At 44.7% G+C, this 27,261-nt stretch overlaps 1 protein-coding gene across 1 annotated transcript in view; it reads right to left on the reverse strand.

Moving 5' to 3' along the window:
- The window catches only part of ITGB3 (integrin subunit beta 3), an 86,310-nt gene that overhangs the window by 29,316 nt on the left and 29,733 nt on the right, over nt 1-27,261 (reverse strand). Inside the window, exons 5-10 of the mRNA XM_044296513.1 lie at nt 23,781-23,943; nt 23,532-23,693; nt 23,329-23,424; nt 15,597-15,686; nt 15,186-15,320; nt 12,074-12,503 (exon numbers count right to left, since the gene is read on the reverse strand). Coding sequence (XP_044152448.1) covers nt 12,074-12,503; nt 15,186-15,320; nt 15,597-15,686; nt 23,329-23,424; nt 23,532-23,693; nt 23,781-23,943 — 1,076 coding nt within the window. The remainder of the gene's footprint in view (nt 1-12,073; nt 12,504-15,185; nt 15,321-15,596; nt 15,687-23,328; nt 23,425-23,531; nt 23,694-23,780; nt 23,944-27,261) is intronic.

The raw sequence follows: 27,261 nt of genomic DNA on the forward strand, positions 1-27,261 counted from the left end.
TTGTTGATATTACTCTGCTTGAGCAGACTACGGATTCTTACAGTATTATATATACTTACAGACGTGGACAAAATTGTTGGTACCCTTTGGTCAATGAAAGAAAAAGTCACAATGGTCACAGAAATAACTTTAATCTGACAAAAGTAATAATAAATTAAAATTCTATAAATGTTAACCAATGAAAGTCAGACATTGTTTTTCAACCATGCTTCAACAGAATTATGTAAAAAAATAAACTCATGAAACAGGCATGGACAAAAATGATGGTACCCCTAACTTAATATTTTGTTGCGCAACCTTTTGAGGCAATCACTGCAATCAAACGCTTCCTGTAACTGTCAATGAGACATCTGCACCTCTCAGCAGGTATTTTGGCCCACTCCTCATGAGCAAACTGCTCCAGTTGTGTCCGGTTTGAAGGGTGCCTTTTCCAGACTGCATGTTTCAGCTCCTTCCAAAGATGCTCAATAGGATTGAGGTCAGGGCTCATAGAAGGCCACTTTAGAATAGTCCAATTTTTTCCTCTTAGCCATTCTTGGGTGTTTTTAGCGGTGTGTTTTGGGTCATTGTCCTGTTGCAAGACCCATGACCTGCGACTGAGACCAAGCTTTCTGACACTGGCTAGTACATTTCTCTCTAGAATTCCTTGATAGTCTTGAGATTTCATTGTACCCTGCACAGATTCAAGACACCCTGTGCCAGACGCAGCAAAGCAGCCCCAGAACATAACAGAGCCTCCTCCATGTTTCACAGTAGGGACAGTGTTCTTTTCTTGATATGCTTCATTTTTTCGTCTGTGAACATACAGCTGATGTGCCTTGGCAAAAACTTCGATTTTTGTCTCATCTGTCCACAGGACATTCTCCCAGAAGCTTTGTGGCTTGTCAACATGTAGTTTGGCATATTCCAGTCTTGCTTTTTTATGATTCGTTTTCAACAATGGTGTCCTCCTTGGTCGTCTCCCATGTAGTCCACTTTGGCTCAAACAACGACGGATGGTGCGATCTGACACTGATGTTCCTTGAGCATGAAGTTCACCTTGAATCTCTTTAGAAGTCTTTCTAGGCTCTTTTGTTACCATTCGGATTATCCGTCTCTTAGATTTGTCATCAATTTTCCTCCTGCGGCCACGTCCAGGGAGGTTGGCTACAGTCCCATGGATCTTAAACTTATGAATAATATGTGCAACTGTACTCACAGGAACATCTAGTTGCTTGGAGATGGTCTTATAGCCTTTACCTTTAACATGCTTGTCTATAATTTTCTTTCTGATCTCTTGAGACAGCTCTTTCCTTTGCTTCCTCTGGTCCATGTCGAGTGTGGTACACACCATATCACCAAACAACACAGTGATTACCTGGAGCCATATATATAGGCCCAATGGCTGATTACAAGGTTGTAGACACCTGTGATGCTAATTAGTGGACACACCTTGAATTAACATGTCCCTTTGGTCACATTATGTTCTGTGTTTTCTAGGGGTACCATCATTTTTGTCCATGCCTGTTTCATGAGTTTATTTTTTTACATAATTCTGTTGAAGCATGGTTGAAAAACAATGTCTGACTTTCATTGGTTAACATTTATAGAATTTTAATTTATTATTACTTTTGTCAGATTAAAGTTATTTCTGTGACCATTGTGACTTTTTCTTTCATTGACCAAAGGGTACCAACAATTTTGTCCACGTCTGTATATATTACCTACAACCCCCTTCACGTAACACATTCATACTACAAAAAAAATATATATACACTATAGAATTTTATATAAATGTAGGCAGTTTTACTGTGATCAGAAGAAGCAATATTAGTTTAAAAGATACAGCTCCATAATGCAATGTACAAATGTACAAACTTTACTCTTTTACAAAAATAGACATTTTTGCCCATTGAAGGCATTTTTTAAAGAGGATTTTTGAGAGTATAATATTGATGAGCCATCCTTAGGTCATCAGTATCCAATTGGTGGGGTCTGAGACACCCGGCAGCAGCACCGATCAGTTGTTTGAAGACATTGTTGCGCTTCAGCGAGCGATGTGGCCTTCTCAAAGCATTCCAAGCACATCACCTTTCATTGTGTAGTGGCTGTGGTTGGTATTGCAGCCCCATTCCCTTGAATGGAACTGAGCTGCACCTAGATGATTTGACTGATGAACGTGACTTTAAGGCCTCATACACATGACCGCTGTGTTTTTTGCGGTCCGCAAAACACAGACGGCGTCCGTGTGCGTTCCACAATTAGCAGAACGGCACGGACAGCCATTGATATAACTACCTATTCTTGTCCGCAAAATGGACTAGATTGACGGAGCGGAGCAACGGATGTGGACCAAAACAACGGTCGTGTGCATGAGGCCTCAGCACATCCTCTTCATACAGATGATCTGCTGGAGGTCTGGGAGTAGGGCCACCACCGATCAGATATTGATGACCTATACTGAGGATGGGTCATCAATATACCGTAATACTCCTGGAAAGCCTCTTTAAATACAGAGCAAATTACCGTAGATCATATATCCGATACTTTTTCAGATAATTACAACATATTGAAAACATTTAAAGTTGTTATCTGCAGGATAGGTAGTAAGTGTATTAGCGCTGGACACTCCACCACTGAGGCCTCCACTGATCAACAGAATGGGGTTCCCCAATCCCCAGCCACCTGTTCTCCTTACTGTGGTTGTGAGTTTCAATGCAGCGGTGGTCACACATGTGCACTACTGCTTCATTCAGTGTCTATTAGGCCGCATGCACATGACCGTGGTGTGTTTTGCGGTCCGCAAATCGCGGATCTGCAAAACACGGATGGCGTCCGTGCACATTCCCCAATTTGTGGAACGGCACGGACAGCCTTTACATATAATTGCCTATTCTTGTCCGCAAAGCGCGGACAAGAATAAGACATGTTATATTTTTTGGGCAGGGTCGCGGAACAGAGCAACGGATGCGGACAGCACACAGAGTGCTGTCCACATCTTTTGCGGCCCCATTGAAGTGAATTGGTCTGCATCCGACCCGCCAAAACGGCGGCTCGGATGCGGACCAAAACAACAGCTGTGTGCATGAGGCCTTAGGCAGACAAAAACAGCAACGATAACATAAGTATCCACCCAAAACAGTAGATACCCTCCATCCAGGAACACATGGGCACATTCCTTCTACTCCTGCTCCTATCCTTAGTTCTTTTGGGTTGTTTAAATAGTAATTAAACCTTTACATAAACTTTTAATATGTTCTCCCTAATGCCCTAATAAAACTATCTCTAATATACTTTATTTATTAATTTTCTATTTTTACTAAACTTTTCCTACCTAAAGCGCACCATTCCCTGTGCTCTTAAAACTCTATTCTCTGTACACCGCTGAGCTCAGCGGTATACGGAGTACATTTTATTAATGGGGCCGCAGTAGCGCAGTGAGTACAGGCAGGAGCGCATATTGCTGCTACTGCCTGTGTTCTCTGGACGATTACTAATTCTGGGCATAGCACCGATTCGGCTGCACAAGTGCCCAGTGTGGGAGGGGGGACATTTCTGACCAGCGGCAGGGCAGCAGAAGTGATGATGAGCGCTTCCATTGTGGAAACGCTCATCTCTATATTTATCTGTATCGCCGTCCTCAGGGCAGCGATACAGATGAATGGTGCGGCGGGGCAGGGGAGAGGCGCCTCCCTTCCCCGTTCCTCTGATAGGCTGCAGGCCTAGTGTCTGCAGCACATCAGAGGCCGGTGCAGGCGGCGCGATTACGATATCGCGCTTCCTGAGCCGTGCAGTGCAGGACACAGGCCGGAAGAGGCCTGCATCGCATCACTGACAGCAGCATAAGGTAAGTATATGTGGTACTGATTATGGGGGGCACTATGGAGAAGTGGGGGAGAAGAGCACTATGGGGGCATTATATAGGGGCATTTAATACTGGCACCAATTTTGGTGCCACTATGGGGAAGGGAAGAGAGGAGCATTATGAGGGCATCTATGTGGGGCAGTCTATAGGGGCATTTTATACTAGCATATTATGGAGGGCACTATGGGGACGGGGAAGGATCACTATGGGGCCATCTTCTGGGGGCACTATATAGGAGTATTTTATACTGGCACAAGTTATAAGGGAACTATGCACCTAAGCTCAACTAGTGACACTAAGTGTGTTTTGCAGTGGCACACAGTACGGGCCATTGGAACACATGAGGGAACTGGGGACATTGGCTCTACTGGGGGCACTAAGAGGAGGTTTTTTTTTTCTGCCACACAACGGGGCATTTTTTTGTACTGGCGCACATTATAAGGGGGAGTTTTTCTATTGTCACACGTTATAAAGAGAATTATTACTACCAGGGCATTATGGTGGGCTTTATTACAACTGGGGTACTTTGGGAGCATTATTATTTGTGGGACACAATTACTGTTGGGGGCACACTATTACTACTAAATGCACCCTGGCACAGAATTATTACTATTGTTGGGACTTTGGGAGTACTATTACTGTGGAGGTGCTTATCACAGTTATTTTTGGGGGACATTATGGTTACACTATTAGTGTCAGGGGCACTATTTGTTGGGTGCAGTTATTTTTTAGAGCATTGTGTTCCAATAATTATTAAAGGGGGCGCTATCTGTGTGTAACTAGTATTTTCAGGGGGTTTATCTGTTTCTGCAGTATAGTTTTGGGGTGCACAGCATCTCAGTATTGAGGGTGCATGATGGGATGTTGAGAAGGTGGAAGGATGATGGAAAAGTAGGAAACTAAGATGTCTGTCAAACTCTGCAGTGGCACGATGGCAAAAAAAAATAATCATGGTGGTCTGGTCTGAATGGAGAAGATGAAGAAAGAGAACATCAACATCAAAGGAGACATCACTGGATGTAAGAGGTGTGTGGCATTCCACCATCTCTGGCAGTCTTATAAAGATTGAACGCAGCAACAAGGTGCATGCTCCACTGCTGCTCCATTAAATGGGAAACGTGGGACCCCTGTTCTTGTGATCAGTGGGGGTCCTATTGGCCAGAACCCCCCCCCCCCTCCTTCCCCGATCAGACAATTGTCATCTGTCCTGTGACCAGGTAATGACTTATCATCCTGGGCCAATGAATTTCCCTAACAATTGCCATGAATGCACAACCCCGACCATCATCAAGGCTGCTGTAATTGACTTGTAGAATCTCAAAACGGCCATGTAAAGGCTCCTACTTGACGGCTCTTAACTCTGGCAGTATGATTCTATCTTCATTATATGCAAGTTTTTATTTTTATTTTTTTACTGTTGGGCAGGTATTTACGGTACGCTTATCACCATCCAGTTAATCATGAAAACTCAGACTACACATCCTTTTCTTGACTAGTGTATGTCACTGTTAGGCCTCTTTTACACGGCCGTGGTGCTCCCGTGGCCATATTGCGGGCTGCATACGGCGGTTCCGCAATACATGGGGCACCGGCCAGGTGCATTCCGCATCACGGATGCAGACCCATTCACTTGAATGGGTCAGCAAATCCGGAGATGCGGTGCGGAACAGAAGCATGGAACGGAACCCCATGGAAGCACTACGGAGTGCTTCCGTGGGGTTCCGAACCGTGCTTCCATTCCGCAAAAAAATAGAACTTGCTCTATCTTTTTGTGGAACGGACGGATAATGGACCCATTCAAGTTGAATGGGTCTGGATCCGTTCCGGCCGCCGCACGGACGTTGCCTGTGCATTGGGGACCGCAAATTGAGGTCCCCAATGCACGGAACGGAACCAATACGTTTGTGTGAAAGAGGCCTTATACTGAAATCAGAAGCGGAGGATTAGCTATGGTCACAGGTTAATCTGTCATCTACTGTTTTAGTGACGATTGCAGATTAGCACTTGTAATACGGGAAGGTGAGCTGTGAACCAAGCGGCAAGAATCCAAACCCCGCAGCAGTAAATACCTGTCACAACTGCAATGATTAGGAAAATGTGGGTGGTAACAGTAATGGCAGAGGTGGTGAATCAGGAGCCGACTCACTGTGTTGTGTGATAGACATTTCCAGACAATGTGATTATGATATTTACTAATGTCCAGACTCATAGCACCCACTCACACAATATGACCGCATCACCACTTCCTACCTGGGTTCATAACAAAATAAAAATAAAAAATCACAGTCCATACCGCAACATTAGGCTTGTACTTGCTTTAGCTAAACAGCCTGACCTCCACACTGATACATTGTAACAAACTACTAGAGGTTTGTGCAGCTGTAGCTCACAGAGCATGTCTACACCGGATACTATTGTATCCTATGGTATCCTATTGGATATTACTGTATCCACGTCTATAAACAGGTTTACCGCCTCTGAATGCAATATCATGAGTGTTCTCATTCACTGACAGCAAAGAATATAGCTGAAATTGGTAAGCAATTAAAAAACTAATTATCCTATTAACCTAAAACCGGAAAACCCTGCAAGCAGAAATTTCTGAGGTGTCTACAGAAAAACTCATGACTAGAAGAACACTGCATATTTTCCCCTTGTCCATGTATGTGAGCCAAATATGCATCTAAGGAGGCCATGAGAGATGTCTATACCTTATATCTATGTCCAGCTGTAGGCTAGGTCTACACAATGACATTTGTTGTGCGCCAATTTTTATAATGACATTCTATGGTGTCGCAATGCGAATGGCTTTTTTAGCGACTGTCCCGTCGCAGTGTGACACCATAGACTATCATTATAAAAATTGTCGCACGACATTGGTGCGACAAAATGTCGTTGTGTAGACCTAGCCTTGAAAGGGTTGTCCGGGTTCAGAGCTGAACCCGGACATACCCTTATTTTCACCCAGGCAGCCCCCCCTGAGGCTAGAATTGGAGCATCTCATGCTCCAATGCGCTCCCTTGCCATGTGCTAAATCGCGCAGGGCACGGGCTCTTTTGTTTATCATAACACACTGCCGGGGCGGAAACTTCCACCCGGCAGTGTGTTCGGTGATGTCACCGGCTCTGATGGGCGGGCTTTAGTGCTGCCCTAGCCGTTTTACTGGCTAGAGCAGCGCTAAATCCCGCCCATCAGTGCTAGTGACGTCACCGGAGTTCCTGGCAGCACCATGGAGAGCCCCAGTATGTCACCGGATCTCCAAAAAATGCCTTTGCGATTTAGTGCAGGGCAAAGGAGAGCATGGGATCATGCTCAAGTCAGGGGGGCTGCCGGGGTGAAAATGGAGGTATGTCCGGGTTCAGCTCTGAATCCGGACAACCCCTTTAAGGGGTTGTATCAATTCATCCACAGGTTGCACTACATTTTTTCTGGAAGAGTAAAAATACTCCTCACCATTTTTAAAGAGTATTTTTAGCCGAGGAGGAGTATGAAAGTTGAAGTAATACAAATACATAAAGTGTAGCCCTGCATAATGTTAAGGGCTTATTCAGATCTGCGTTGCAGATTTTTGTCAAAACGATCAATTAAAAAAAGTCTTGCATGCAGGACTTTTTTGACTGGTAAAAAGACAAGAACCCGAACGGAAACTGAACGGCATCAATTAACGTATACTTTTTTTTGTGTATGTTAAACATATGACAAAAACCCACCCTTATATGCCTAAAGGCTACATGCACACGATCGTATGTGTTTTGTGGACCGCAAATTGCGGATCTGCAAAAAAAAGGATGTGCAGTGTGTGATGTATATAGTGCAGTGTGTGATGTATATCGTGTAGTGTGTGATGTATATAGTGCAGTGTGTGTATGTAAAGCAGTGTGACGTCAATAGTGCAGTGTATGAAGTCAATAGTGCAGTGTGTGATGTATATAGTGCAGTGTGTGATGTATGTAGTGCAGTGTAGTGTGTGATGTATATAGTGCAGTGTGTGATGTATATAGTGCAGTGTGTGATGTATGTAAAGCAGTGTGTGACATCAATAGTGCAGTGTATGAAGTCAATAGTGCAGTGTGTGATGTAAATAGTGTAGTGTGTGATGTATGTAAAGCAGTGTGTGATGTATGTAAAGCAGTGTATGAAGTCAATAGTGCAGTGTGTGATGTATATAGTGCAGTGTGTGACGTCAATAGTGCAGTGTGTGATGTATATAGTGCAGTGTGTGATGTATATAGTGCAGTGTGTGATGTATATAGTGCAGTGTGTGATGTATATAGTGCAGTGTGTGATGTAAATAGTGCAGTGTGTGATGTATATAGTGCAGTGCGTGATGTATAGTGCAGTGGTGATGTATATAGTGCAGTGTGTGATGTATATAGTGCAGTGCTGTGATGTAATAGTGCAGTGTGTGATGTAATAGTGCAGTGTGTGATGTAAATAGTGCAGTGTGTGATGTATATAGTGCAGTGTGTGATGTATATAGTGCAGTGTGTGATGTATATAGTGCAGTGTGTGATGTATATAGTGCAGTGTGTGATGTAAATAGTGCAGTGTGTGATGTATATAGTGCAGTGCGTGATGTATATAGTGCAGTGTGTGATGTATATAGTGCAGTGTGTGATGTATATAGTGCAGTGTGTGATGTAAATAGTGCAGTGTGTGATGTATATAGTGCAGTGTGTGATGTAAATAGTGCAGTGTGTGATGTATATAGTGCAGTGTGTGATGTACGTAGTGGATACCTCCCAACTTCTCAAAATCGCAAAGAGGGACAATATATGCTGGTATGCATCGTGGCAATTTCTTTTCATACTAGGCCACGCCTCTAACTCCCCCCAAAGCATAATTACTTACCCCCATTACAACTACAGTAGCTAGGGATTGGTTAGGGGAGTGTAAGTTACTTAATTTTTTTTACAGCATGTGGAGCACCTGGGACAATTTTTTCCTTGCGCTTTAGGGTAGTTTCACACTTGCGTTTTTCTTTTCAGGCATAGCGTTCCGTCCTAGGTGCTCTATACCGGAAAAGAACTGGCATATCAGGCATATCCCCATGCATTCTGAATGGAGAGTAATCCATTCAGGATGCATCAGAATGTATTGCTTCACATGCTACGGTTTTATCTCCGGCGAAAAAAAACTGAAGACTTGCCTGAATGCCGGATCCGGCATTTTTCCCCATAGGAATGTATTAGTGCTGGATCCGGCATTCAAAATACCGGAATGCCGGTAAACACGTGAAAAAAATACAAGAGAGATCCGTCTGTCCACATGACAAGCGGAGAGATGGATTTGTTCTTGCAATGCATTTGTGAGACAGATCTGCATCAGGATGCGTCTCACAAATGGGTATTTGAGGGATATTTAAGAAGCAAAGAGGGACAGAGGGACTTGGGTCAAAGAGAGGGAATGTCCTTCCAAAACATGGGCACTTTGGAGGTATGTGTATGCGGTGTGGGATGTACGTAGCGCGGTGTGGGATGTAGGTAGCGCGGTGTGGGATGTACATAGCGCAGTGTGGGATGTACGTAGCGCAGTGTGGGATGTACGTAGCGCAGTGTGGGATGTACGTAGCGCAGTGTGGGATGTACGTAGCGCAGTGTGGGATGTACCTAGCGCAGTGTGGGATGTACCTAGCGCAGTGTGGGATGTACCTAGCGCAGTGTGGGATGTACCTAGCGCAGTGTGGGATGTACCTAGCGCAGTGTGGGATGTACCTAGCGCAGTGTGGGATGTACCTAGCGCAGTGTGGGATGTACCTAGCGCAGTGTGGGATGTACCTAGCGCAGTGTGGGATGTACCTAGCGCAGTGTGGGATGTACCTAGCGCAGTGTGGGATGTACCTAGCGCAGTGTGGGATGTACCTAGCGCAGTGTGGGATGTACCTAGCGCAGTGTGGGATGTACCTAGCGCAGTGTGGGATATACCTAGCGCAGTGTGGGATGGACGTAGCGCAGTGTGGGATGGACGTAGCGCAGTGTGGGATGGACGTAGCGCAGTGTGGGATGGACGTAGCGCAGTGTGGGATGGACGTAGCGCAGTGTGGGATGGACGTAGCGCAGTGTGGGATGATCACTACTCTCCTGGGATACCGCTTTGGCAGCCTGCCCAAACGACTAATAACAAAGCTCCTTGCTGCATTTGGTTAGTTCAGGCACCAGCAGCATCGCTGCGCTGCTCGTGCCGTTCACAGCACGTCCTGCACTGATGAATGGGGGAAAAAGTTTAAGGTGTATCAGTAAACCTTAGACTTTTTCCAGGTAGTAAAATGGCCTGAACATGCGTCTATGACACTTGTACAGGCCTTATTGCGACCACTGTTCAGTTCGCATCTAAGACATTGGTGGCCTATTGGTAGGATAAGCCACCAATGTCAGATAGATGCGGGTCCCATCTCTGACTCACACCTATCTCCAGAATGTTAACCCCAAAGTGAGCAAAGAGCAGCCACCCTCCATTTATTTATAGGAGACTGCAAAAATAGCAGAGCGCACTCACTTGGATATCTTCGGAACTCCATTAGACAAAAATGGACAGCACAAGAACAATGTGCTCTCCTTCACTTTCAGGTGCCCCTTCTAGAGATAGTTGTGGGTTCCAGAGGAAATTCCACTTATCTGACATTTGTGGCATACCCTAGCGATATGCAACCAAAGTCTCAGATGAGACAACCCCTTTAAAGGGAATGTGTCCTCAGAAAAAGACCTATTGTTTAAATCACGTTTTTATGTAAACCATATGATGGCTGCCGTAACGCTATTTTTGAAATGCTCTCTAAATGCTGTTAAGAACAGCTCAGGCAAGATGACCGCCCCCATATTCATGTTCAGAAAATAGAATAAAAAATATCTACAATCTGAAAATGAATACAGATTGTTAAAAAAAAGGATATGTGTTGCTATCCGGTTTTAACTGGCAGAAAAAAACATTTGGTGACACATTTCCTTTAAGGTGCCCATACACTTTCAGTAGCTGTCAGCCAAACAATGGGGAGCATTCTATACACTTCACATTGTTAGCCAGTCCATGAGTTTGGCCAACAGTAGTCTAAGGGCTCATTATCCGGACAATTATCAGGCACGAATGTTTGTACGAACACTCGTCCCCGATTACTGTAAATGTGCCACTGATCACTCGACAAAGGTTTATGTGTTAAAAATCATTGTTTGCCAGTAGCACATCATAAATAACTGGGATATGACGCACAAGAGTGATTAGGGAACAATGTGAGGTGCACCCACTAACAGATATAACACAATAGTGGATAACAGTGGGGCACTCTCAATAGCAATGAGAACAGTGGATAATAGTAAGTATAACATGTATTGATACTATAACTAAAATATAATTATTCACAGCTGATGAAATAGTAGCAGCATTAATGATGGTATTAAATGTGTATATCGGTGCTCCGGTCTTGAGGGCTGATAGTCTTCAGAAGATCCCACGCCAGCACCGGAAGTCCACGTGGGTTCGCTGGAAGTGCAGGTTTCCCTTATACAGCAGAGACCTCATGCGGCTGGCGTTATCAGATCTGTAGAATAATAAATCCTGCTCCTCCTAAATCGATCGAAAGTATGTGTCTGTAATCCAATCGTAGGGGTTTAGGAGGAGCAGGATGTATTATTCTACAGATCTGATAACGCCAGCCGCATGAGGTCTCTGCTGTATAAGGGAAACCTGCACTTCCAGCGAACCCACGTGGACTTCCGGTGCTGGCGTGGGATCTTCTGAAGACTATCAGCCCTCAAGACCGGAGCACCGATATACACATTTAATGCCATCATTAATGCTGCTACTATTTCATCAGCTGTGAATAATTATATTTTAGTTATAGTATCAATACATGTTATACTTACTATTATCCACTGTTCTCATTGCTATTGAGAGTGCCCCACTGTTATCCACTACAGTAGCACATCATCCTGTGTAAAATCGGGTGTGCTGCTGACAAGCAAGGAAACTGAATTGGGAAAAACAATCGTAGTGACGACCATTCATCCGCGTGCAGAAGGGATGAATGTGTAGGCAATGACAGAGAGTGAACGGTTTGTTCTGCCTTGCATATTGGCCATTTAAATGGGCCGTAATGTGTGAGGGCGTTTTTAGAAAACCACATAGGTTAAAGCTGTGTTAGTCACTGCAGACAGCTGTTTCTGCCCCTTTCTTCCTACACATCTTTTGGTTGCTCATCAATCGTAAAATATGCTTGAGTAAATATGCATTTCTTACCTGAGCACATCTCGCCCTTGAACCGGTGGCAGGAGAAGTCATCGCATTCACAGTATTTCCCCCACACTTTGCCTAAGTCGTTGTTGTGACACACACACTGGCCACAAATGCACTCCCCTCTTCCAGAACACACGCTATCCTTCTCACTTTGGGTACAGCGGTCCTGCTGGGTGCGATCGTATTCTTCTTCCGAGCACTCACAGTGGGGGCCCAGCCATCCAGTATAACACTGGCAGATTCCACAACTCAGGGTCCCATTGCCCATATTACATGAGTCACTGTTGGGTTCATCATTCTCCTGACATTTGCAGTCACACTGAAAGTGCACAGTCACAGTAAGGGAGTCCTTAAATCCAACTGGTTTGATGGTGAAACTCTTCACTCTTTCCTCAGGACAACCCCGCACTTTGGCTTCAATGGAGAAACTCACCTATGACACAGATATAATTAGGACAACTGCTATAATCATACAGGAGAACTTGTCTTGCAGCAACAACACATTTACAGGGGTTTTCCACTTTTTATTTGTTTAATTTGTTTGTTAATATAATAGGAAATCATACAATTTTCTAATATACATGTAGGTAAAATTCTGCATACATTCCTTTCTTTAAAATATGCCCATGTGCTGTCCGCATCCTTATGTCCGTTCTGTGGCACCAGCTAAAAAAAATAGAACATGTCCTATTCTTGTCCGTTTTATAGACAAGGAAAGGACATTTCTATAGAGGGCAGGACGTTCCATAAAATGCGGAACGCACATGGCTAGTATCCGTCAACTGACGTGTGCATGAGCCCTCAACAGAGAAATTATGTATAATAATTGGGTGCCACTACCAAAACCACCAGTCTGTGATCTCCTTTTAGGACTTCATGCACACGACTGTATTTTTATCCGTACGCTGTCCGCATTTTTTGCAGATAGCAGACCCATTCATTTCTATGGGGCCATGCACATGTCAGTGTTTTTAAGTGGATCCGTTTTTTCGTCCTGCAAATTATAGAACGTGTCCTATTCTGATCTGGACTGCAGGTGAGAATATATTTTTATTGATATTGAGTGATAAAAATCCAGAAGGTATCCATATTTCAGATTCCTTTTTAGGTGGCTAAAATATGGACATGGCTGTGAGGCCTAGTAAGATGAACATAGTGAATATACAGAATCAGGGGCGTAACTACCATAGCGGCAGACCATGCGACTGCTATGGGGCCCAGGGCAAGAGGGGGCCCAATCTTAGTTGGGAGTATCTCCTCTTCTACTGGGGGTGAAAACTTGGTCAGGACTCTACCCTCTAAAGCAGGGATGCTCAACTTGCGGCCCTCCAGCTGTTGCAAAACTACAACTCCCATCATGCCCTGCTGTAGGCTGATAGCAGTAGACGTCCAGGCATGCTGGGAGTTGTAGTTTGGTAACAGCTGGAGGGCTGCAGGTTGAGCATCCCTGCTCTAAAGGAACAACTTTTAACAAATGAGGCAGTGGAATAAATGGCCCAAGGGTATTTGAAAAGGGTCTAGGCAGAAACCCTTCTGTCCTGTGTGGGGGGCCTGGTTTGATCCTTGCTATGGGACCCTTATTTCTCTATGTACACCACTGTGCAGAATCCTACAGTTGCAGCAGAAAATGTGATTCTTGTTAGAGATGAATGAAGTCGCTCTTTTGTTTCTATTCAGAGATGTGGCTGGCCTCTCATCAGGAAGATGTAGTTAACCAGAACCATGTGTACATGAGTGTCTACTGCAGTCACGTGCAAAACTACTGCACAATGTAACAAGCCACATATGTAAGAATGCAAGGTCATATAGGAATCTGATATGGCCGAAAACCGTAAGGTTTATGAAAGACGTATTGCACTGTATATGATTTGAATAGCTTAGATGTATCAGATGTATTAGAGCAGTGGATGAAATATAGAAGCCAGAGGACAGCGTTGCTTATGAACTCCCACCGCCCATGTATTTATATAGGCAGCCATTTCTTTCCATAAAGGACTACATTTCTCTTGTAGTCACATGTAGATGGGTAGGTTGAAGCTTCCGGCCCCCAATGCAAAATCTGCAACAGCGACCCCCACCTTGCATCTATCATTAAAGGGATATTCCCTTCTGAACATAAATGTCTGATAGCAGTGGATCCCAGATGTGAGATCTTAACCTATTTTGAAAACTGGGCTCGATTTTTAAAAATCATATAGAAGTGAATGGAGAGAGGTGTGCAAGCGAAGTCACCTCTCAATTCTCAGCGGAGTGTGCTGGGGCCCCATTCTTGAGGTAGGAGCGGGTCCAAGAGGTTTAACTTGCACCAATCTGATCTGTATGGTATATATCCTGTGGGTATGTCCAGATGGATTACACTCCTTTAATAGTATTGGTGTCTTCTTAAAGGGGTTGTCCACTTTTCACCACTTCACTGGGATGGCTCCCATTGGGTCATCGATAGAAAAAAGCAGACAACCCCCTTAAAGGGGTTGTCCAAGTTATATTTATTGATGGCCTATCCTCAGGATAGGTCATCAATATCAGATTGGCTGGGGTCCGACACCCGGCACCCCCGCCGATCAGCTGTTTGAAGAGAAGGCGCGCGCCGTGCCAGCGCCGCCTCCTCTTCACTGTTTACCTTCTCGCCGTTGCATCTGCAGTAGTGAGCAGCTGTAATTACACCCAAGCTGTCCCATTCATTTCAATGGGACGGATCGCTCCTATACAAGTGTATAGGAATGATCCGTCCCATTGAAATGAATGGGACGGTTAGGTGTAATTACACCTGCTCACTGCTGCAGATGCAACGGCGAGAAGGTAAACAGTGAAGGAGGCGGCGCTGGCACGGCGCGCGCCTTCTCTTCAAACAGCTGATCGGCGGGGGTGCCGGGTGTCGGACCCCTGCCAATCTGATATTGATGACCTATCCTGAGGATAGATCATCAATAAATATAACTTGGACAACCGTTTTAAGTGACCCAGTCCCCTCAGGGCCTGGGTATGACTGCTACCTCTGCACCCCCTATAACTAAGTCCATGGTGACATTGTATTGCATTGGAATAATAATGTTAATTTGGAAGTTTCAATTACTTAGAAGAACATGTTATCATTGTTGCACAGACTATAACTCACCGTGTCCCCAATCTTTAGACCTGAGCAGGACTTCAGGCCTTGTGTGACCTCATTGTTGGTGCAGGTTGCATTAAATGAGAGTGATAGCTCTTCTGGTAGATCACGGACTTCCAGTTCTACTTTGGAGCGAATCTTCTGTTCTCGCCATAAAAATGGAGACAAAACACATTTCAATGTTTACATTATTTAATTCACATTTTGTTAAAGTATTATTGTGCTTGGACAACACTCATCTGTTAATGTTAAGGGGACCATAATATAGATTCGAAGTCGAAGTGGCTTTCTAGGTGTTTCACAACTGCAACTCTACCATGCCGTGCTGCCAGGGAAATCTAAGTTTTGGTTAGCCACAGGTTGGAGACCACTGATATAAATGTTCTGAGAACTTGGAAGGTTGGTGCAGAGTCTTACCTCATAGGAATCCACAATGAGCTGAATAACATTGCTGGAATCTCCAGATAACGTGCCTACTGTGGCCCCTGGAATCAAGGCACTGTATTTCTAAGAAACACACATGAAGATGTTAAAGAGAGTGCATATACGGCAAAGTTATCATATTAGTATGATGCATACAATGTCAAAAGCAGTTTCTTTGCCTGTCTTAGGAATGGGTGGACACAATCTGAAAATAGTTGGGGGAATCCACCAGAAGCAGTGTCAGAAAATATCATTTTACTGAAAGAGTAGTAGATGTAGTTCCAACAGAAGTGGTTGAAAAATCAACAATAAGTGACTTAAAAAAGGTACACTGGGCTACAGCCATTGATAATCCGCAGGACTGATCATCAATATCAGATCACTGGTGGTCTGACACCCAGCACCCAGACCAATCAGCACAGTATATGGAGGGAGGGGGGCGGAGCCAGCTAGCCATGGTGTAGGACGTGTCTGCCGGAGCTCCTCACCGCTATCCCAGCTTCATCAGCTTGTAAATCGAGTGAACGCAGTTCCAACATGGGAAAAACATCCAGAGACAAAGATGGTGCAACAGGGATCACCCTGAAGACCAAAAAGACGCAGGGCGACCTGACAAAGTACCTCAATAGAAGATCATCCTCGCACCCGGACGGAGGCAAGATGGCGCGGGAAGCGCGAATCAACTCTGAGAGAGAAGGAGCCGACTCGGAGGCCGACAGCTCGGACGCTGAAACTTACGTTGGAGGTGAGGTTGATTCTCTCCCTCTTACCCGTGGCTTTTTGCAGCAATCCCTGGCCCAGGCCCTCTCACCGGTGATGAAGGAACTCTCAGACATTAAGACGGAGTTCTTACAGTTAGGGCACCGGGTTGAACGCCTGGAAGACAGCCAGGATCTTATCCTCCAGCATGAGAGGGGGGTTCACTGCCACTTATCAGCCATGTCAAAAATGATAAACACGGCCTTCTTTAACCTGGAAGACCAGGAGAATAGGGGCCGGAGGAAAAATGTTCGGCTGCGGGGCATACCCGAATCAATTCAGGCTGAAGACCTGATGGACACAGTCCGCCGCTTATTTGCTACTCTAGTGGGGGAGGAACAGGCCGCCGCCATTACTATTGAAAGGGCTCACAGGGCTCTTAGGCCCAAGCCTGCCGCAGGAGAACCCCCTAGAGACGTGGTATGCGCCCTAATGAACTTTTTGGACACAGCGGCCGTCTTGAGAGCAGCCAGAGAAAAAGGTGATGCCACCTTGGATGGTAATAAGGTTCTTCTATTTCAAGATCTGGCGGCTAGTACATTAGCCAAGCGAAGAAACCTGCGCCCGCTAACATCCCTGTTAAGGGAGAAGAAGCTGCCGGTCAGATGGCTATTTCCGTTCGGCCTATTCACTACAATCGGCGGGAAACAATTCACGGTCAGGTCGCCGGAGGACTTACCGTCTGTGTGGGAGGCTTTAGGTATCGAGGCCCTAGACATTCCGTCTTGGCTCCCCTGCAACCCATCCCTGGACCTGCCGGGCCTTCCACAACCAGAGGAATGGCGTCTGGCACAGAAGAAGAAATCGCCGAAAAAGAAGGCCTTTTGATCTACCTCTATCTGCAGATGAGAAAGCAGTCTTGGATGTGAATAGGAACTCTGAGATCCAGCGTCATTGAGATCGTGCGATTTCATCGCCCCCTGGCAGGACTCAGGTTCTATGCACCCAATTTAACCAGGCGCTTTCTCCCGGGGGTTATCTTCTTTGGCCTTCTGTTATACACTCTAGCAACCTGTTTAGAGTTCCCTCTTTTCTTTACTGCTTTAACCCTCACCTACCTCCCCTGTATGGCTTCTTTACTTCTCGGTTTATATCTCTCCTTCCATCCAGATGGGGTTGAAAGAAAAAAAAAAAAAAAAAGGGAGAGGGATAAAGGTGGTGGGATTGGTAGTATGCACTTCTACAAGGGGATCTCATGTTTCAGTTTATGACTGTATTGTGCATTTTCACTCTATGCATTTTTTCTTTACATGCTGGAGTTAGTGTGTGAGACCGGGGTGCCCTGATACGTCCACACTACTCCCCCCCCCCCTACGGGGGTTTTCACTTAACCTCATGGATAGACACCGCAAGCTGTCTCTCTACATTGTACAATGTTTGTACTCTTTTTTATGTATTTTTGTTTTTTATGGTTTTACGTGTCACCTCCTTGCTAGTCCTACAGATCAGTTACACAAAATATCACCATGTCTGATATAAAAATTGTGTCATTTAACGTGAACGGCATGAACACACCGCAAAAAAGGAGTCAAGTTTATCACTTGCTCCGCAAAGAAGGGGCTGAATTGGTTCTTCTGCAAGAAACCCATTTCAGACACCTGCACGTCCCTAATGTTATTAGCAAAAACTTTCCTGTATGGTACCACGCTGCGTATTCCTCGGCAGCTAGAGGAGTCTCAATAGGCTTGGGGCGAAACTTCCCATTCGTTTTAGTATCCAAGCTGGTAGACCCTGAAGGTCGTTATCTGTTCTTAAAAGGCAAAGTAGCGAACTCTATGTTTACTTTAGTTAACCTCTACGCCCCAAACAATGGCCAACTCACTTGGCTACTTCACACTCTTAAAGTTCTGAAGACCTTTGGGGAAGGGCACCTTATCATAGGTGGAGACCTCAATCTTACCCTAGATCCTTCTAAGGATTCGACCTCAGTGGGCCGCCCTCCTTCTAAAAAGCAAATGAGAAGGCTTCTTCTTGCATTCACAGACCTCGGGATCTCGGATGTTTGGCGCATTCTCCATCCAGAAGACAAGGATTACACCTTCCACTCGCGGACGCATGATACCTATCAACGCCTCGATTATCTTTTTATAACTAACCAACTATTGCCCTCAGTTTCTGAGGCCAGTATTGGAAATATAGTTGTTTCTGACCACGCGTTGGTGAGTGTGAAGGTGAGATTGCATGACATTCCTCCGAGGTCCTGGGTCTGGAGATTAAATGAGACGCTTCTGGAAGATGAGTCACATAAGAAAGAGATAGAACAACGCCTCAAAAATTACTTTTTGGAGAATGCGGGAGGTTTAACTAAGGGGACGACCTTATGGGAGGCCCACAAGGTAGTAATTAGAGGGGAGCTCATTAGCCTGGGTTCTAGGGTTAAAAGGAATAGGCAGAGACAATTAGATTCACTCCTCCAACAGATCTCCACTATGGAAATCTTGCACAAGAAGGCGAGATCGGTTGAGGTATTAGACTCTCTTAAACGGCTGAGATACGAGGTCTCTGACCTGCTGAATGTGCGAGCGGCTAGAGCACTGAAAACATTGCGCTTTAAGCAATATTTGCATGGAAACAGGGGCTCCAAATTAGTCTCTAATCTTTTAAAAGGCCAAAGGAACAGATCCTTTATCTCAGCGATTAAGTCAGCCACAGGCTCCCGACTCATCAACACCCCCGCGATAGCGCGAGAGTTTTGCTCCTTCTATTCATCTCTTTATAACCTCCCGGCACCCCTCAGCAGCCAGCAGTTAGCTGGTCATATTGCAGAATTCCTAGGCTCTATTGATATCCCCAAAATTTCCGCAAGTGATATAAGTTGCCTACTCCAGCCTTTTACATTGGAAGAAGTGGACCAAGTCCTATCCTCTATACCCTCGGGCAAAAGTCCCGGACCCGATGGGTTCCCCATCTACTACTATAAAAGGTTTAGAGACACACTCACGCCCCACTTTGTAGACGTTTGCAACTCCCTTCTGAAGGGTGGATCTCTGACCCCACAGGCCCAGGAGGCACATATAACAATTCTCCATAAAGAAGGAAAGGATAGAGAAGCGTGTGGTAACTATAGGCCAATTTCATTGCTTAACACCGATTTGAAATGGTGGGCCAAACTACTTAACAACAGAATTTCGAAGTTGCTTCCTGGGCTTGTGGGTGAAGAACAGGTGGGCTTTGTGGCTGGTAGGGAGGGCAGACACAATGTAAGCAGAGTGATACATGTGATTACGCATGCTATCAAAACTAAGTCCCCTTTGGTACTTTTGGGCACGGATGCCGAGAAGGCGTTCGATAGGGTCAGCTGGAGCTATATGGATAGAGCCTTAGATGCATTTGGCTTTCCAGAAGACTTTATTAAGGCCATATTTACTCTATACTCGGCACCTTCTGCAAGAGTAATGGTAAATGGGACCCTATCGGACGCCTTCCACATTAAAAATGGCACCCGACAAGGCTGCCCACTATCCCCCACCCTGTTTATTCTTGTCTTAGAGACCCTGTTATTAAAGTTCCGCCAATCCCCGGTGATCAAAGGTGTGAGTTTGGGGAAGTTCAGTCACAAGATGGCGGCTTTTGCGGATGATCTCCTGCTCTTTATGTCCAACCCTGAGGAGGCCCTGCCGGAGGTTATGAAGATATTTGAATCTTTCGGTCAACTCTCGAATTTTAAGATAAACTTTGATAAATCGGAAGCCTTAGGCATTTCTTTATCGTCTGCCCTACGTAGTAGAGTCAAAACTCTTACCCCGTTTAAGTGGCCTCCCCAGGCAATCAAATACCTAGGTGTCATGATCCCAACAGACCCCAAGCTCCTATTTAAGCTTAATTATCCTCCTTTACTCTCAAAAGTGGCGTCCATTCTTTCTAAAAGCTCATCGCCGTTTCTCACCTGGCTAGGTAGAAAGAATGTTCTGACCACCTACATTCTTCCATTGATTATGTATACCCTCAGAGCCCTTCCCATATCTATTCCCAATAGCTATATTAACAAAGTCCAATCCATCATGAGTAAATACCTCTGGAATGGAGGCCACCCTAGAATGTCCTTCCGCTTACTATCAAGGAGGAAAAAGCAGGGAGGCATTTCCCTTCCAGATCTTCCATCCTATGTACAAGCTATTAATTTAGAAAGATGGCTTTCCCTGGCTAGATGTGAATCCCATCATTGGCACATAGATCTGGAATTAGCTCTTCTAGGCAAAGGCTCGTTCCATGGAATATGGCTACCCAAGAGACCTGGGAGAGAGACCAAAATTGACAGTGTGCTCACTAGGAGTATGCTATACACCTGCCATAGGTCAAGGGAACTTAACTCGGGGCAAAACAGGACCTCTCCTTTGGCCCCCATCTCTGTCCTGCCCACCCTTTTGTGCCCCCAAATTGAACATCCATCTGACATATGGTTGTCACTGTCAAATCATAGATTGGGAGAACTAGGGAAACTTGAGGGCTCAATCGATTATTTCAGCGCCCTTTCAGGCGATATAGACCTAGGGAAAAACTTTGTGCAGAGAAATGACTTTGAATCTATGTGTAGACAGTTCAAGTCTTCCGAGCTAATACCCTTAGCAGACCCGACGTGGCTGGAAAACTTTGTCTTACTCCCGAGTTTGCCCCATAAATGCACCACTCTCATTTACAGACAAATCCTTAACTCCAGAGATTCCAAGGCCCCGCCATGGTTAGCTGACTGGGAGAAGGAACTGCAACTTACCCTAAATGAAACAGACAGGAAATGGATCCAAAAATGTTCACATGGCTTCTCTAAATGTATCAAAATACAAGAAAACTCAGTTAAAGTAGCGTTCAGATGGTATAGGACACCTGAATTTTTGTATAAAATCCAGTTACTTCCCACAGATTTATGTTGGCGTTGTAATGCCGCCACTGGCTCCATTTCCCATATCTGGTGGACATGTGCAGGCATCCGTAAGTTCTGGGAGGAGGTCGAGAGTACTATCAATTTGATTTGTAGCACGTCTTTGAAGCTTACAGCCCAATTGATACTGCTTTGGCTGCCTACCCCAACATTTCGCCCTGGAAGACACAGCCTGATTACACACTTGCTGATGGCTGCTAAACTCCTGATTCCCTTGAAATGGAGATCAGTGGATTCCCCTACCCTGGATATGTGGAGAGATAGGGTCCAGCAGATATGTCAAATGGAGGAACTGATTGGGTGGACGTACCATAACAGAGATCGCTTTCTGCAGATTTGGCAACCTTGGCTGCAATACAGAGCAGAATACCTACGTGCGTTGCAGACTGGCCCTACTTAACTTAAATTATCTTAACTTAACATATGAGTGGCAAGATATACATGCTGTTCCCTTTATGATATTACGTTAAGCAAATTATTTTAACCCCAAAACATTATATGGACTACGGCTTGATATGCGAGGTGACACAGTGTTGGAGCCGTTGCTCTGTTCACTTGTTCTGTACGAACTATGTTATTGTACCTGTATGTTATTGTACCTGTAAGACCACTTGTCTAATGGAACTGGTGGTCCCAGATGAGTGGTTACCTCATGCTCACATGTATTGTCTGGCTTTGCCCTTGATGATGTTCGTCGGCCTTCATAATGAGGTGGCTTCCTCAACTTTGGCTTGAATTGATGTACTATGAATCTTGTTTTATTAATAAAAAGAGATTTCAAACAGTATATGGAGGGAAGCAGAAGGCTCCATAAACTGTGTAGTTTCCAGTGTACTGAAGCTTAGCTCTTGAATGGGATATAAATAAAAAGGAAAAATACAGGGTTGATTGACCACGTACACTTTTTCTGCTATTCTATGATTCCATGAGTAGACAACTGCCTAGGTAACTACTGAAGAGAGGGTGAAAATTAGTAGTCCATCAGATAATGTCAGAATAGTACTGGGTGGATGAGGGCCAGCAGCTGTTTGGCCCAGTTCACATTTCCGTTCTTCACTGACGTGTGCTGTCCACATTTTCTGCGGACAGCACATGTACCCATTGATTATAATGTGTCTGTTCCCATATCAGTAGTTTTTTTTACTGACTGTGAATCAGTGAAAAAAAAATCATGGTCACTGCACTACTCTGGTCTGTGATGTGGACCAAACACACCCATTAAAGGCTATGGGTCAGTAGAAAATCACTTACCGTGTTTGGTCCGTTTTTCATTGACCACTGATAGGAGATCTTAGCAGTGTCCATGGAGGGCAAAAAACAGACACCCGGACCAAACATGGCTTGTTCACGGATATCTTCATGGATGAAACATTGTCAAAGAACACAGAAATGTGAACAAGACGTTGGCTGAATACTGGTTCAGCTCTCATGCTAAATTTTGAGATTGAGGCTTCGAAGCCGATTGAGAGGTGAAACGCGCGTCGAGGTGTCTGCGCTCGGGGCAGGACTTCACTTGTGGTGTATCATGTCACAGGGTATGCTTCTTTTGTTTACAGGAATATTGTTCTGGTATGTTTCTTTATGATCTAATTTGGTCCTCTGACATGCAGGTGATGATTTACTTGTAGAGTTCAATGATAGCCACGTATATTTAGTGGCCTTTTCACACTTCATCTTCTCAGTGATTTTGTTGATATGATATAACACACATCCTTAGAGCATACTCTATATGCTTGTGGAGGTATACATCTATATGAAGTATTTTACTATCTTATACAGTATATCCCACATGCATGCAAGGGCTTATACCTATAGGAAGTATATTATTTTGTGTATTTGTGATTTATCGCCTGTATTGATCACCCTCGTGTACCTGCCCTTTGCTAGGTTCTCTGTATCTAATTTCATCAAGTCTTTCTCTTCCAACTGACCTAGTATCTATATTTTTGTACAATAAAGATTGTTATATAGTTTTTTATACAGTATATGTCCCATTGTTTTTTTTTTTGTTTGGTGGTTGAGCTTAGATGTATGATATCCATGGGCTTGATTCATTTTGTATAAAATAGGGAGGTTTTTTGTAGGTTTTACCGTGTAGAGGTCCTGGACTTCGTTTGTGACAGCAAAAACAAGATTAATGTTTTTCTGTGAGAGTTTCTCCGTAATGAGACCAATAGATGGGTAATCCTAAGGGAGGAAGGAAAGATTATATGACACTATATTGTATGTTGAGTAATGGATGGAGTTATCTTTAGGAATGTAATTTTGCATTCATCCAACTTTTCTTCCTTTACCAAGGTGGTAGATAAGGTGTAATGATTGTCTTCTCCTAAATGACAGTGCCCATCATTGGGCTGGACAATTCCAGCAAGTCTTCCATCCAAAGCTATGTGTGTCCTGGCATCTGTGGTAAAAACCAGTAGGTGGGAAGATTCGTTCCTCCAGCCAATTCTTTCCTGGCAGATAAAAAAAAGAGGAAACTGAGGTGTTACATTCATTCTCTGACCCCCATTCTAATGCCCCTGTTGGCTATACATACTCACGTCACATACTGCAGCCTGCATAACTGCATCAAATCCACCCTCGGGGGCATCACGATTCCGGGATACAAGCTGCTTTCCAACCTCCTCATTAAAACGTTCCACCTCGTCTGTTAAGGCTAGGACGTGTTTATAGCCAAAAGTTGGCAAGCACGTAGTAAAAATGCTGTGCAATAAAAGAAGGTTGTGTTCAGTCACAATGCATTTTAGGGGGGGGGGGGGACAAAAAGTTGACATTAACTTATATGGAATGGCAGGGGTGTATCCATATGGTATATAGTTATTGGCAGACCCTGGTGTCTTCGATGCCATATTGAAGACATCAGTATGGACATCTGTTACAGATTTTGTGCTGGGGCCCAGAAGCTTCAGGTTATACCTCTGTGGACTGGAGGTGATGGATACTGAAGCACATAGACCAAACAAAAACAAAGAGTTGTCTCAACAAGATGACCCCTTCTCAGAAAAAAAAAAAGCCACCCTGGTTGTCAGCCAGTTTCAGGCTTCAGAAGCTCTCAGCAATCAGAATTTAGGTCAATTGGCAACCCTGTTATACATGGATTTGTCAAGTCCACCTTAGTGGCTAATAGTGGGAATTGGAGGAGAAGACTCTTTTATGACTTCCATACGCCTTAGGCCTCATGCACACGGCCGTTGTGCTGCCGTTCCGTGCAACTGCATGGGCAACATCAGTGCGGCGGCCGGGACGGATCGAGACCTATTCAACTTGAATGGGTGGGTGATCAGTCCGCACCGTAAAAAAAATAGAACACGTTATATTTTTTTTGAGGCACGGACAGAAACACCACAGAGGCACTTTGTAGTGCTTCCGTGGGCTTACAATCCGTGCTTCCGTTCCACATCGCACCGCATCTGCATTGACTTGAATGGGTCCGCATCCGTGGAGCACATGGCCGGTGCCTGTGTACTGTGGACTCTTTGTATGCGGGCCGCAATATGGCCACAGCGGGTCTGCAATATGTGGGCACCGGCCGTGTGCTTCCCGCATCACGGATGCGGACCCGTTCATTTGAATGGGTCCGCAATCCGGAGCTGCGGTGCGGCACAGAGGCACAGAACACCACGGAATCACTACGGAGTGCTTCCGTGGTGTTTCTGTCCGTGCCTCTTCACCGCAATAAATAGAACACGTTAAATTTTTTTACGGTGCGGACGGATCACTGACCCATTCAATTTGAATCCCGGCTGCCACACGGACGTTGCCGTGCATTGTGGGCCGCAAATTGCGATCCCCAATGCACGGAACGGCCGCATAATGGCCATGTGCATGAGGCCTTAATAGGGCATATCAACATGGGACTACTCATTTCATGATGGAGACTGCAACTGTTGCCCTGGATGTCTCTGAACCCAATGGGGGAGATTTATCAATGTTGGCGCAATTTACGTCATTACTGATTTTTTAAAGCAGTGAAAGTTGAGACAAAATTTATCAAATTTAGTTTCACTTAGTCTTTTGACTATAGAGCGTCCATTTACACGTGCTCTAGTAACTAAGACATAACTTTTATTTAAAATTGCTTTTAAAACTATAACTCAACACACAAAGTGAGACTAAGGCCTCATGCACACGGCCGTTATTTTGGTCCGCATCCGAGCCGCTGTTTCGGTGGCTCGTTATTTTGGTCCGCATCCGAGCCGCAGTTTTGTTGGCTCGGATGCAGACTCATTCACTTCAATGGGGCCTCAAAAAATGCAGACAGCACTCCGTTCCGTGCCCCCGCAAAAAAAATATAACCTGTCCTATTCTTGTCCGTTTTGTGGACAAGAATAGGCATTTCTCCAATGGGCCGCCTGTTCTGTTCCGCAAATTGCGGAAGGCACACAGACGGCTTCCGTGTTTTGCGGATCTGCAATTTGCGGACCGCAAAAAAAAAGCGGTCGTGTGCATGAGGCCTAATTAAAAATCTCAGTAGTTGGCAGACTTTTGCTCCATATTTCATCCAGTGACTGAGAGGTTGATTCAGCTGCTGTCTGTTTCTCTCAGGCAGCTTATTACATGAGAAACACTGCAGCCAGCTAGTTGCGCACCTTCACTGGCTACATAACTATCTTGTTTCCTACTCTTTCCCTATATGGTTAGGTCTTGATACGGGCTCTCTGTATCTAACTACTGTGCTTAAAAAACACAAACAGGTTTGCTGCCTCCCGACATGTTTAATAAGCTGCCTGAGAGAAACAAACAGCAGCTGAATCAACCTCTCAGTCACTGGATGAAATATGGGGCAAAAGTCTGCAAACTACTGAGATTTTTGATTAGTCTCACTTTGTGTGTTGAGTTATAGTTTGAAAAGCAATTTAAAATAAAAGTTATGTCACTAGAGCACCTGTAAATAGACATTCCATAGTCAAAAGACTAAGGCTGGGTTCACACGGGCGTTGCGGGTGACGTGCGGGAAAAGATGCGGGTGCATTGCGGGAAAATGCGCGATTTTTCCCCGCGAGTGCAAAGTTTTTTAATGCGTTTTGCACGCGCGTGAGAAAAATCGGCATGTTTGGTACCCGAACCCGGACTTCACCGAAGTTCGGGGATCGGTGTTGTGTAGATTTTATTATTTTCCCTTATAACGTGGTTATAAGGCAAAATAGTAGCATTCTGAATACAGAATGCTTAGTAAATTAGGGATTGAGGGGATAAAAAATAATAAACAAATGTAACTCACCCCATCCACTTGGTCGCGTAGCGGATCTCCTTTTTTTTCTTCAGGACCTGGTTAAAAGACCTTTTGATGACGTCACTGCGCTCATCACATGGTCCATCACCATGGTGATGGACCATGTGATGAGCACAGTGACGTCACCACAAGTCCTTTTGCTCATGGACAGCAAAGAAGAAGACAGAAGAGAAGCCGGGCTGCGCGAACAAGTGGACGAGGTGAGTTAAATTATTTTAAAAAATTTTAACCCCTCCATCCCTATTTTACTAACAGAAGATCCGTCCTTTCGTCTTATGGATTCCGTTATTTTCCATTATAACCATGTTGTAGCGGAAAGTCATAACGGAATCCCTAACGCTAGTGTGGACCCACCCTAAGTGAAACTAAATTTACAATGTTATAAACGGCATACACGATGCTGACTGGTCCTCTATTTTGTAATTATTACATTTATCAAATGTCACACAGAGCATAAAAAATTAGACATATTGCAGATCTGCAACATTTTCACGGCAATTGCGACATTTCGACACCAGTTTGTAGGACAAGAGCAGGAAGGACTGATTATGGCCAGCTTTTCCATACCAAAAAGTCACAATTTAGCTTATAGTGTTCAACTTTTCATGAATTTGCACTTGTCTGGGGTTTGCTTACAACATTGCCAATATTTGAGTCTTTTCTCTGAGAACACATTCATAAATGTGACAGTCCTAACGCCACTTTATTAACCTTTTCAACTTTTTTTGGGCAGATTTCTATTTTGGTGTGAATCCTTTTTGGGTGAATACTGACACAGGAATGTGATA

The sequence above is a fragment of the Bufo gargarizans genome, chromosome 6, assembly GCF_014858855.1.
Source record: "Bufo gargarizans isolate SCDJY-AF-19 chromosome 6, ASM1485885v1, whole genome shotgun sequence".
In the NCBI taxonomy this organism is placed as follows: Eukaryota; Metazoa; Chordata; class Amphibia; order Anura; family Bufonidae; genus Bufo; species Bufo gargarizans.